At 40.8% G+C, this 13,588-nt stretch overlaps 1 protein-coding gene across 1 annotated transcript in view; it reads right to left on the reverse strand.

The window, feature by feature from the left end:
* The window catches only part of LOC311242770 (alpha-1,3-mannosyl-glycoprotein 4-beta-N-acetylglucosaminyltransferase B-like), a 66,839-nt gene that overhangs the window by 14,937 nt on the left and 38,314 nt on the right, over window positions 1-13,588 (reverse strand). Inside the window, exons 4-5 of the mRNA XM_084331801.1 lie at window positions 8,940-9,073; window positions 6,456-6,502 (exon numbers count right to left, since the gene is read on the reverse strand). Coding sequence (XP_084187927.1) covers window positions 6,456-6,502; window positions 8,940-9,073 — 181 coding nt within the window. The remainder of the gene's footprint in view (window positions 1-6,455; window positions 6,503-8,939; window positions 9,074-13,588) is intronic.

Genomic DNA, 13,588 nt, shown 5'->3' on the forward strand with positions numbered 1-13,588 from the left:
AAACGATTAAAATATTTAACTCGATTAATCGCATGATTGTCCATAGTTAACTCGCGATTAATCGCAAATTAATCGTTTTTTTATTTTTATTTTTACCTTAAACAGATCTTTTTCAAGTTCCAAGTTTTAATACTCTTATCAACATGCGAGTCAACAAATGCTTGCTTTGTGCAGCCATTTAACACAAAAGGATGACCCTCATGTATTGCAAATTTGCATCAAATTCAAAACAGAGTGATGCACAAAATAACTTAAGAAAATAATAATTTAAAACAATGAATAAAGTGTGCATGAAATAATAGGGGAAAGAAAACGTTAGGAACTTGTTACATTCACACACACAAGGGCTGATTAATCACACACCCCCCTCTCTCCCTCACACACACACTCTCCCAGCTCTTTTTCTCTTTTGCCCCTTCCTCATCTCTCTCACCCCCCTCTCTCTCTATATCTCTCACACACACACACACACACACACACACACACACACACACACACACACACACACACACACACACACACACACACACACACACACACACACACACACACACACACACACACACACACACACACACACACACACACACACACACACACACACACACAAACATAGTATCAATGAGAGCATCAATAATACACCTGAGTGAAGTCTAGTATAATTTTTTTTTTTTTTTTTTTTTAGTTAATCTTGAGTTAAAAAAATTTGTGGCATTAATAGAATCGGGAGTTAACGCGATATTAACGCGATATATTTGACAGCCTTAGTTATTATAATTATTTTTTTAAAGTACAATACATTAATTAAATCATTCAAACAAAGAACCATTAGTTTATTTGAAGTGCTGTACACATGATTCATAATTAGACAGTAGAGGTTGAGTGCTTCCGGGTTATACCGTATATCACATTCATATTCCAAGTGTTTAACTTTCAAATACATGGGAATTTTAAAGACTGTTTATATGATTCTTCGTCTCAAGGGTTCAATTGTCAAAAAAAGAAATCATTAGTACCAAGGGCCAATATGAGTCTCAGTCGCTTACTGACTGAATGACTGGTCGGCTGGATGACTGACCCATAGACCTCTCTCGCATTCACGTCATTATGATAAGCTCCAGTGCATTGTTTCCCCCGCCTATGGCAGAAAACAACAGTCTTTTCCTTTCTCGTTTACCAGTAATAGGTGGGGTTAATGGGAAAATCTTAGAAATGTTATCTTTTGTTAACCTTCAAATTTCTAAAAGCCAAATTGATAAGCCTAAATGATAGAATATGTCGCTGGTGGCATTGATTTGCAATGCTAAGCTAGTTTTGGTTAGCGATTTTTCCTTTTTTTAAACTGCCATTTGTAGTAATTGTACATAATTCACACATAGAACTATTGTTGGGAACATTGGTTCCGCCCGAACGTTATACCCGGTGGCACTTCCTGCCACCGGCATTCATTCTATCCAGTAACGTACTGTAGCATGTCGTATTCCAATGCATATTAAATATGCTTCGTTCTCATAGAAGTTTCCGAGACCGAGACGAACATGGCAAACAACGCTGTTTTTTCCCGATTGCCGGAGTTTTGGGAGCAGACGGCAGCAGCGTGGTTTGCTCAAACAGAGGCGCAGTTCGCCCTACATGGGATCGACGAAGACGCCGCAAAGTATTTCCACGTAGTCTCAAGCCTTGACAGTGCTACAGCAGCGAGGACGGTAGGATTTATCACAGCTCCACCTGCCCAGAACAAATTTATGAGGCGTTTAAGACGCACCTTCTTAACATTTTCGGGCTGTCGCAGTCAGAGCGAGCCTGACGCCTGTTTGCTATACGGGGCCTGGGAGACAGCAAGCCTTCGGAACATATGGAAATGATGCTAAACCTGCTAGGCGCGGAACAGCCTAATTTCCTGTTTATTGAACTGTTTCTCAGACACATGCCACCGCAGGTGCAGACGGCGCTCGCTAATAACGCCATTACAGATCCCCGTGCTTTGGCGGAAGAGGCAGAGCGCTTCTACCTAGTCACTCGACACTTGGCCCCAGAGGTGCTAGCCCCGACACGAGGGTACGCGCCCAGAGGGCTGATTAATCACACACCCCCCTCTCTCCCTCACACACACACTCTCCCAGCTCTTTTTCTCTTTTGCCCCTTCCTCATCTCTCTCACCCCCCTCTCTCTCTATATCACACACACACACACACACACACACACACACACACACACACACACACACACACACACACACACACACACACACACACACACACACACACACACACACACACACACACACACACACACACACACACACACACACACACACACACACTTCAGAAACAAACATAGTATCAATGAGAGCATCAATAATACACCTGAGTGAAGTCTAGTATAAATTATTATTATTATTTTTTTTTAGTTAATCTTGAGTTAAAAAAATTTGTGGCATTAATAGAATCGGGAGTTAACGCGATATTAACGCGATATATTTGACAGCCTTAGTTATTATAATTATTTTTTTAAAGTACAATACATTAATTAAATCATTCAAACAAAGAACCATTAGTTTATTTGAAGTGCTGTACACATGATTCATAATTAGACAGTAGAGGTTGAGTGCTTCCGGGTTATACCGTATATCACATTCATATTCCAAGTGTTTAACTTTCAAATACATGGGAATTTTAAAGACTGTTTATATGATTCTTCGTCTCAAGGGTTCAATTGTCAAAAAAAGAAATCATTAGTACCAAGGGCCAATATGAGTCTCAGTCGCTTACTGACTGAATGACTGGTCGGCTGGATGACTGACCCATAGACCTCTCTCGCATTCACGTCATTATGATAAGCTCCAGTGCATTGTTTCCCCCGCCTATGGCAGAAAACAACAGTCTTTTCCTTTCTCGTTTACCAGTAATAGGTGGGGTTAATGGGAAAATCTTAGAAATGTTATCTTTTGTTAACCTTCAAATTTCTAAAAGCCAAATTGATAAGCCTAAATGATAGAATATGTCGCTGGTGGCATTGATTTGCAATGCTAAGCTAGTTTTGGTTAGCGATTTTTCCTTTTTTTAAACTGCCATTTGTAGTAATTGTACATAATTCACACATAGAACTATTGTTGGGAACATTGGTTCCGCCCGAACGTTATACCCGGTGGCACTTCCTGCCACCGGCATTCATTCTATCCAGTAACGTACTGTAGCATGTCGTATTCCAATGCATATTAAATATGCTTCGTTCTCATAGAAGTTTCCGAGACCGAGACGAACATGGCAAACAACGCTGTTTTTTCCCGATTGCCGGAGTTTTGGGAGCAGACGGCAGCAGCGTGGTTTGCTCAAACAGAGGCGCAGTTCGCCCTACATGGGATCGACGAAGACGCCGCAAAGTATTTCCACGTAGTCTCAAGCCTTGACAGTGCTACAGCAGCGAGGACGGTAGGATTTATCACAGCTCCACCTGCCCAGAACAAATTTATGAGGCGTTTAAGACGCACCTTCTTAACATTTTCGGGCTGTCGCAGTCAGAGCGAGCCTGACGCCTGTTTGCTATACGGGGCCTGGGAGACAGCAAGCCTTCGGAACATATGGAAATGATGCTAAACCTGCTAGGCGCGGAACAGCCTAATTTCCTGTTTATTGAACTGTTTCTCAGACACATGCCACCGCAGGTGCAGACGGCGCTCGCTAATAACGCCATTACAGATCCCCGTGCTTTGGCGGAAGAGGCAGAGCGCTTCTACCTAGTCACTCGACACTTGGCCCCAGAGGTGCTAGCCCCGACACGAGGGTACGCGCCCAGAGGGCTGATTAATCACACACCCCCCTCTCTCCCTCACACACACACTCTCCCAGCTCTTTTTCTCTTTTGCCCCTTCCTCATCTCTCTCACCCCCCTCTCTCTCTATATCTCACACACACACACACACACACACACACACACACACACACACACACACACACACACACACACACACACACACACACACACACACACACACACACACACACACACACACACACACACACACACACACACACACACACACACACACACACACACACACTTCAGAAACAAACATAGTATCAATGAGAGCATCAATAATACACCTGAGTGAAGTCTAGTATAAATTATTTTTTTTTTTTTTTTTTAGTTAATCTTGAGTTAAAAAAATTTGTGGCATTAATAGAATCGGGAGTTAACGCGATATTAACGCGATATATTTGACAGCCTTAGTTATTATAATTATTTTTTTAAAGTACAATACATTAATTAAATCATTCAAACAAAGAACCATTAGTTTATTTGAAGTGCTGTACACATGATTCATAATTAGACAGTAGAGGTTGAGTGCTTCCGGGTTATACCGTATATCACATTCATATTCCAAGTGTTTAACTTTCAAATACATGGGAATTTTAAAGACTGTTTATATGATTCTTCGTCTCAAGGGTTCAATTGTCAAAAAAAGAAATCATTAGTACCAAGGGCCAATATGAGTCTCAGTCGCTTACTGACTGAATGACTGGTCGGCTGGATGACTGACCCATAGACCTCTCTCGCATTCACGTCATTATGATAAGCTCCAGTGCATTGTTTCCCCCGCCTATGGCAGAAAACAACAGTCTTTTCCTTTCTCGTTTACCAGTAATAGGTGGGGTTAATGGGAAAATCTTAGAAATGTTATCTTTTGTTAACCTTCAAATTTCTAAAAGCCAAATTGATAAGCCTAAATGATAGAATATGTCGCTGGTGGCATTGATTTGCAATGCTAAGCTAGTTTTGGTTAGCGATTTTTCCTTTTTTTAAACTGCCATTTGTAGTAATTGTACATAATTCACACATAGAACTATTGTTGGGAACATTGGTTCCGCCCGAACGTTATACCCGGTGGCACTTCCTGCCACCGGCATTCATTCTATCCAGTAACGTACTGTAGCATGTCGTATTCCAATGCATATTAAATATGCTTCGTTCTCATAGAAGTTTCCGAGACCGAGACGAACATGGCAAACAACGCTGTTTTTTCCCGATTGCCGGAGTTTTGGGAGCAGACGGCAGCAGCGTGGTTTGCTCAAACAGAGGCGCAGTTCGCCCTACATGGGATCGACGAAGACGCCGCAAAGTATTTCCACGTAGTCTCAAGCCTTGACAGTGCTACAGCAGCGAGGACGGTAGGATTTATCACAGCTCCACCTGCCCAGAACAAATTTATGAGGCGTTTAAGACGCACCTTCTTAACATTTTCGGGCTGTCGCAGTCAGAGCGAGCCTGACGCCTGTTTGCTATACGGGGCCTGGGAGACAGCAAGCCTTCGGAACATATGGAAATGATGCTAAACCTGCTAGGCGCGGAACAGCCTAATTTCCTGTTTATTGAACTGTTTCTCAGACACATGCCACCGCAGGTGCAGACGGCGCTCGCTAATAACGCCATTACAGATCCCCGTGCTTTGGCGGAAGAGGCAGAGCGCTTCTACCTAGTCACTCGACACTTGGCCCCAGAGGTGCTAGCCCCGACACGAGGGTACGCGCCCAGAGGGGGAGGGGCGAGGATGGAAAGAGGCGCCACTGCCGCGGCCGACAGCAATAATAACACAGGCCTGTGTTAGGCAAAATAAAGCAAGATGCACGTCATGTTACCTTATCACAGAAGTGTTCATTTCTGACCGTAGCCAATGCTACATTCACTCTGCATCATCTGAGACTTGGAGTACTATCAGTTGCTTGCATTGGATATGAGTTCATTGTTGATTTCATTGCTTTGTTTCCTTTTGCATCTCTGCTTAATTAACTTGTATTTGAAACTATTTACTCGCCCTTATTGAAGCAAAGATACGGCCTGTACAATAGCACCAGCAGGCTGCAAAATTCTGTAACATGTAACAATTCATCGCCAACTTTATAGCATGGCTTTCTTTTGCATAGCAGCAAAGCACACAGGGGTTTTGTGGTGGGCGGTTGTGGTGCTTTAGTCGTGGTGTCGTCTTTGCTAGCCAGTAGGCCCCAAACTGTAGTGCAAAAATCAAGTGGCACTACGTGTTAGACAGGATATATACGGTTTACATTAATCATACAATATATCCTGATTCCCCACTGGCATGTATCCAGGTTCGCCTTAACTAGGCTTGCCTTGTCTTTTACATAGTAGGCTATGACTGTTATATCTGCATGTTGTTGCACGTTGTGTAAATTGCCATAAAACACATATTACACATTCACTTTTAAATTAACTGAATTTGAATTTAGTTGAACTAAACAAAACGAAATCATACTGAATTTAATCTAATTTAGCATTCATCCTAAATCCTATGCAGTTGTTGCCAAATAGGTTCACTTATGGGCCTTTATTCAGACTTTTCTTTTTTATGTTAAAATAAATCGAACCACGTGGCCATTTGACATCTGTACAGTACAAGTGAGAGAGCAAAACTGACCCATGGGGAAGAAAATTATACTCACTTCTTCTCAATGATCTCTGCTACGCTGCTGACATACTCTGAGTCTGTCTGTAGGGGCAGAGATAGATAGACAAAGAGAGAGGGAGATAGAGAGAGACAGGAGATACAGAGAGAGACAGAGAGGAGGGAGATACAGAGAGAGATAGAGAGAGAGAAGAGGAGAGATACAGAGAGGGAGGGAGAGGGGAGAGAGAGAGAGATGGGAGATAGAGAGGGAGGGAGAGGGGAGAGAGAGAGGCAGAGAGAGACAGAGAGGGGGGAGATACCAAGAGAGGGAGGGAGAGGAGAGAGACAAGAGAGAGTCACATAGAAAGAGACAAAGAGAGAGGGAGATAGAGAGAGACAGAGACAGAGAGAGAGGCAGAGAGAGAGAGAGAGAGGGAGGGAGAGGGGAGAGAGACAGAGAGAGAGAGTCACATAGAAAGAGAGACAAAGAGAGAGGGAGATAGAGATATACAGAGAGAGAGGGGGGAGATAGGCAGAGAGGAGGGAGATACAGAGAGAGGGAGGGAGAGGGGAGAGAGAGACAAGGATATAGAAAAAAGAGACAGAGAGAGAGATAAGGATATAGAAAAAAGAGACCGAGAGAGAAAAGGAGAGAGAGACAGAGAAAGAGACAGGGAGCGAGAGAGGGGAAAAGGGGAAGTTGAAACGGGTATCATTACGGTTTGTTACTGTAATGTTTTTATATTGGTATTTTCCTGAGGGCAATAGATGTAACAGTGATAAACACATGGTGGCTGTATGGCATTATATGTCTACTGTTGCTCTATTCTTGTTTGGCTGTATATGTACCTCTACGATTTTTTTGCTTCATATCACAGCCGGGAAAATTAACAGACTTTACATAAACATAAAATCTGGCCCACTTACGTGTCAAACACTTGTTGATAATAAGTAATAAGTAATACGTTTGTAGGCTTCACTTTAGATTAGGGCACACAATAGCATCTGTAAATTATTTATAGATGTTTTATGAATGTCTTAACAAATCATTTGTTGAACATGAACAAATAAATGGAGGTACACGACAGTATAGTTTTTTCATATCCATTTTTCAAAGCATCTACAAATGTGTTACTACACATTAAACAACATTATTTAATGAACAAATCAAGTACAAACAATGTTGATAATGAGTTATAAATAATGTAGAACTAATTTGTAAATGTTATACAAATAGTTATAAATGATTTAATAATAATTTATGAATGTATATAAATGGTTTGTTCATGATTAGTTCATTATCTACAAATACCTTATAAAGGTCTTATAACTGAGTGTTATTATAAAGGGTTACCAAAATGTTATTATTACCTATATTTATTGTCTTCTTATTACCCTGCCCATACCTGTACCTCCCCTCCCCCCTATGAGACCTGCATTTCCCCAAGGGGATCAATAAAGGAATATCTTATCTTCTGAGTACGGTAAATACAATAATATTATATGACATACAGTCATACCCAGGAGATCTAATGTTAATTTCAGTCTATGTTTCTAAAGTATACGTATACAGTCGGGAACCAGCAATGTCTACTGATACTTGTGTTTTTTCTTTGGCTAATATGACTATTCTTGGTACAGTATAACCTCTCCTCGTGTTGTGTCATTTACTGATGACACACACACCTTTAAAAACACAAATATACACACATGCAATAAGACATGTGTGGACATACACACAGAACCAAGATATTAAATTACAGTTTTCCTTGTAGACTGGTCAAACAGGTCTTGTTCTCTGTCAGCTGTCTATACCAGTGGTTCTCAATTGGTCTAGTCTCAGGACCCACATTTTTCCTTAGACATTAAGTCATGACCCACATTTTTTAACCACTGATTTATTTAACTTTTTTTTTCTTTTGCAGTAATACACAATCCTTCATGCACTGTTAAAAACATGAAATAAACTAGGGCTAAAAAGCCAATGAAATAAAATAAAAATTATATATATGCTTCTTAGCAGACACTTTTATCCAACGTACAGTACATCTGGGTAAACCATGGGCCTAAAAAAACACTAGACGCTAGACGCTCGCAAAGTGCCATGTGTGTTCCGCAACCCACTCAAAATGGCCCTGCAACCCACTTTTGGTTCGCGACCCACCAGTTGAGAACCACTGGTCTATACCATTGCTCGCTCGCACTCACTCACACAACCCACTCACACACGCTCTCCACTTTCTGAGAGACCATTATACAGGAATCTTTTTAAAGAAATTGTTGTGCGAGTGTTGTTTAATTTAGTAAACGGTTTATTTGACAGCATGCACAATTTAAAACAATTCGCCTCTGTGGTCCCAAAGGCTGGCTGTGGATGTGTTCCTGTGTGTGTCCACACCTTCAAATATGCCATTTTGGGGTTAGGGTTAGGTAATGAAGTATAGTAATACAAGGCTGTGTGTGTGTGTGTGTGTGCATGTGCGTGTGTGTGTGTGTGCGTGCGTGTGTGTGTGCGTGTGTGTGTGCGTGTGTGTGTTACCTCAGCGATGAAGACTATGATGAGCAGGTCCAGGCGTTGGGAGGGAGACAGGTTGTACAGCAGGGAGCTAAGAGTGCTGACCAGGTATGTCTGTTTCTCACGCTTCACTGTAGGAATACCCAGCACCAGAGACACTACAGGACACACACGCATTCAAATGTTCCTCATTTATTCAACAAAAGAGTAAGTAATCAACATAAATCCTTCTATAACATATTAGACCAACAGGGTGTGATTTTCCAGGAGGGGTAGGAAGAGTTATTCTGGTAGTTTATCATTCTGGTAGAATATCATTCATTCTTGCATTGAATTATGGGTAAATAAATTTCTTAGTTCAGCAGATTAAGTCAATATTTAAAAATAATCTTTGACTTTGTGATACAAGCACCAAATTTGGCATGAATAATGCCTAGGGCCTGTTAGCCATCTGAAAATCCAAGATGGCTAAATCCAAGAACTTGAATAGCTGGACATATTTTAATTATCTAATATCTAGTTATCAAAATGTATGTATGTTGATAACTTTGACATAACAAATTCAATGGTGCCAATTCAAATTCAAAATCGCCTCTAGTTTTCAAGATGACAGCAATTATTTTCTTTTATCATTTTCACAGTTTTCATATAGAGATGTTAGCTGTAGGACTCTGACCATATTATTTGCCCAAGGAGATTCCCCATGTTATCATTATGTCGGTTTACATCACCCCCTCGGCAAACCCAACTGCTCTGTGTGACGTCATCCACAGCATGATTGCACGTCTCCAGACAAAACATCTGAAAGCTCTAATCCTCATCTCAGGGGATTTTAATCATGTTAAACTGGACAAATCACTACCAAACTTCACACAATTATGTCAGCTGCCACACGAGGGAAAGTAAGACCCTGGGCCTGCTGTATGCCAACATAAAGGAGGTGTACAGCTCATCAACACTGACCACAGCTGGGCCGGTCAGATCACAACCTGGTTCACCTCAAAAGACAGCCTTCGACCAAAATAACAGTGAGAAGGTGGTCTGAGGAGGCCCAAGAGTCACTACAGGACTGGGAGGAGGACGACGACGATGACATCTATTGGTGTTATTGGTGTTTGGATGAATAAATGTATGTATGGTGTATTAAGTATTATGTTGTAAATAGTTTCTTTACGTTTAGATTTTTATCAAATGTACACATGTACTCACTATATGTTAAATCACTAATGTTAATGTGACTAATGATTGTGATTAGTATTTTTTTTTAGAAAATATAAATTACACTACAGTTCAGTTATTTTTTATTTCAGGCTTTGGACACATAACAACGGTCATTCCATAAATCGCCAAAGTTGTACCAGCTGCTATTGCAGCATTGTCCAATTGTCCGAAAAGGGCTAGGGAGAAGCACTAGGCTTGTCGGGCCCTACCCCTGAAGTGGGTAGGGCTATGTATTCATTTACATACATACATAGTACATACATATAGTACACATTACAGTACACACATATAGTACACATTACAGTATAGTATACCTGCAGTATATAATAGCATATATAATAGTATATAGTACTACATAATAGTGTATACAACACATATATAATGTGATATGAGATATATAGTACATGATATATACAATATAATATAGTACCATAATAGAATATTATATACTGCAAATATAGTTCTATATAATATACAAATTAATTACAATATAATTATATAATGTAATATGATATAACGTACAATACAGTATCATACGTTTTTTTTTTTATTAATATGCAATTAAAGCTCTTCTTCCCTTCTGTACCTATCGAAAATAGATTTCTTTAGTCTAGATTTGAATTGATTTATGTTTTCACAATATATTAGTTCATCTTCTAGCCCATTCCACAGGGTGGCTCCGTAAGAGGAGATACACATTATTTTCAGGTTGGTTTTCATCACAGGTTTTTTGAAGTTCAATGGTCCTCTGAGGTTATCCAGAAACTTGCTTCTTACATTTACCGGTAATTGATTATTTCTTGCTTTGTACATAACTACTACTACTGTTCTTGTTGTACTTAATTCAGTGTTAGCAGTGAATGCATCTAAACCAAAATAAGTATAATAAATAATAAATAAATAAAAAAAACCATACATTTGGGTTTTGAATTGAAATGGCCTGCAGTGGGCCCATGGGTAAGTATTATTTCCAAATCAACTTCCAAAAAGTACTTTCTGTAATCCAGTAGATAGCAGCATTGGTTTAAAAGGTGAAATGGTATGTCAGAAAATGTTGTGTATGTCAGAACTACAAATCCCAAGGCCTTTTGTCACTTTAGGGCCTTTCACACCGGCAGGGCTCCGGTTCAAGCTCCAGCTCCGTTCTGGAGCCTAAGAACCTTGGTGCTCTCTGGCGAACCAGCCCGTGTTTACACCTATTTAAGGAGAACCAACGTTCCACTGTTCTCCGTCATCAACGGGGGCGTTACTCAGGCGGAGGTAAACCCAACCATGAACACGACAGTGGCCATATATAAAACAGCTTCAGAGGTTCGGCATTGCACCATGCTGATCCACTCAACAGGTAGCGATCTCAAGATGAGATCCGATTCAAATGTATTGCACATCGGTACATGTGACACAGAAGATAAAAAGTCAGAAATCCTAAAACAGCATTTCACTGCTTTATTTAGCACACTCAGCTCCCTGAATATCAGTGGTCCAATGCCACCTATGAGAGGTGGAGATGAGCCTTTCAGCAGACTTTCTGCACTGAGCAAATGGCTTTCAACCACATGTATCAAAGAAGCTATGGTTTTTATTGACAATTTCAAAAAAATTCTGGGATCGCAGACACCTTTTTGCAGATGGAATCCACCTGAACAGGCTTTTAGATTATATGTGATGGCTGTACATGTTGTGTACCGGTATTGTATGTAATTTTGATTGTCAAATAAATTCAATTCAATTGTCATTATACAGTACAATACACCATCCAACCAGAGTGGATAAAGAAATGCTCCAGAAATGAATATGCGTAGGGAAAGGCTTAGCGAGTCAGCGAGTCAGTTTGAAATTAATCGTTCCAGCAAAGTAGGCTTCTATTATTCAAATTACTTGTTTTAATGGGTATCATAGTAGTAAGTCCTACTGTAGAACATGACATATTAGCATGACATCTCATTTAGTAATGTCAATACTGAACTACTGCGTGATTGGCTCTTGACAAGCGTTCAGTATTGACATTACTAAATGAAATGTCATGCTAATAAATTATGTCATGTTCTACAGTAGGACTTACTACTATAATACCTAATAATTTTTTTTTATCATTCCATTTGGGCTGTGGGGGGTGCTTAATGTCTGAAGGAGTCGACTGAAGGGTTCTTGTCCTCTGCAAAAGCATGCAATTGGTCCACTGATGGATACATCTTGATATTTGTCTAGTCTAGTGTGTTCATTAGATGGGTGAAATCCTCTTTCAGTGCCTCTGTGCCTGTTTTCGTAGGCAGTTAGCCTCTGGTATGCGTGCCATTAGCGTTAGCCACGCGTCTAGGCCTCTTTTCTTTTGGAAAGAATGATAAAAAAAAAATATATATATATATATATAAATATTTTTTTATTTTATTTTTGTATTCGACTAAGAGGTTGGCAGTCGACTACAGCTCCTTTCGACCGATTAGTCGACTAATAGGGGTCAGCCCATACAATATTTATATATTGTATTCAGTATTACGATACTGTCCCACACAGTCTGCATGCTGTCCTGCATTTGGTCACAACCCTACAAGTCTTTTCCCACAAATCACACCCTGTACGTGTATGTGTGCACAACACACAGTCAAACATTCCTTATTAATTCAACAAAAGAGGGTGCTGTGCTAACACACACACACACACACACACACACACACACACACACACACACACACACACACACACACACACACACACACACACACACACACACACACACACACACACACACACACACACACACACACACACACACACACACACACACACACACACACACACACACACACACACACACACACACACACACACACACACACACACACACACACACACACACACACACACACACACACACACACACACACACACACACACACACACACACACACACACACACACACACACACACACACACACACACACACACACACACACACACACACACACACACACACACACACACACACACACACACACACACACACACACACACACACACACACACACACACACACACACACACACACACACACACACACACACACACACACACACACACACACACACACACACACACACACACACACACACACACACACACACACGATATACTTGTCCCGGAAGGCCTGGTCCATGTACAGATCAAAGGTACAGATCAAAGGTACAGCCTACTTCTATGACCTGCACCTCCCTGTGGCTGGTGTCAACAAAAACAACGTCCGGTGTATTTGGTATGTTAAACACACCCACACCCACACCCACACACACACACACACAGAGAAAATGAAGCAGGGCGTGTCAGTGTGGTGTCAGGATTAGCAGGTTATTAATCCCGAAGGAGAAGAATACCACCTTAACGCCTTTCCCAGCTCTGAATGCTTGTGACCCAGTTAACTTATATTCTGTGTAGCTTAGTAATTTGTCTGTTGCCT

The sequence above is a fragment of the Notolepis coatsorum genome, assembly GCF_963971535.1.
Source record: "Notolepis coatsorum genome assembly, chromosome: 16".
In the NCBI taxonomy this organism is placed as follows: Eukaryota; Metazoa; Chordata; class Actinopteri; order Aulopiformes; family Paralepididae; genus Notolepis; species Notolepis coatsorum.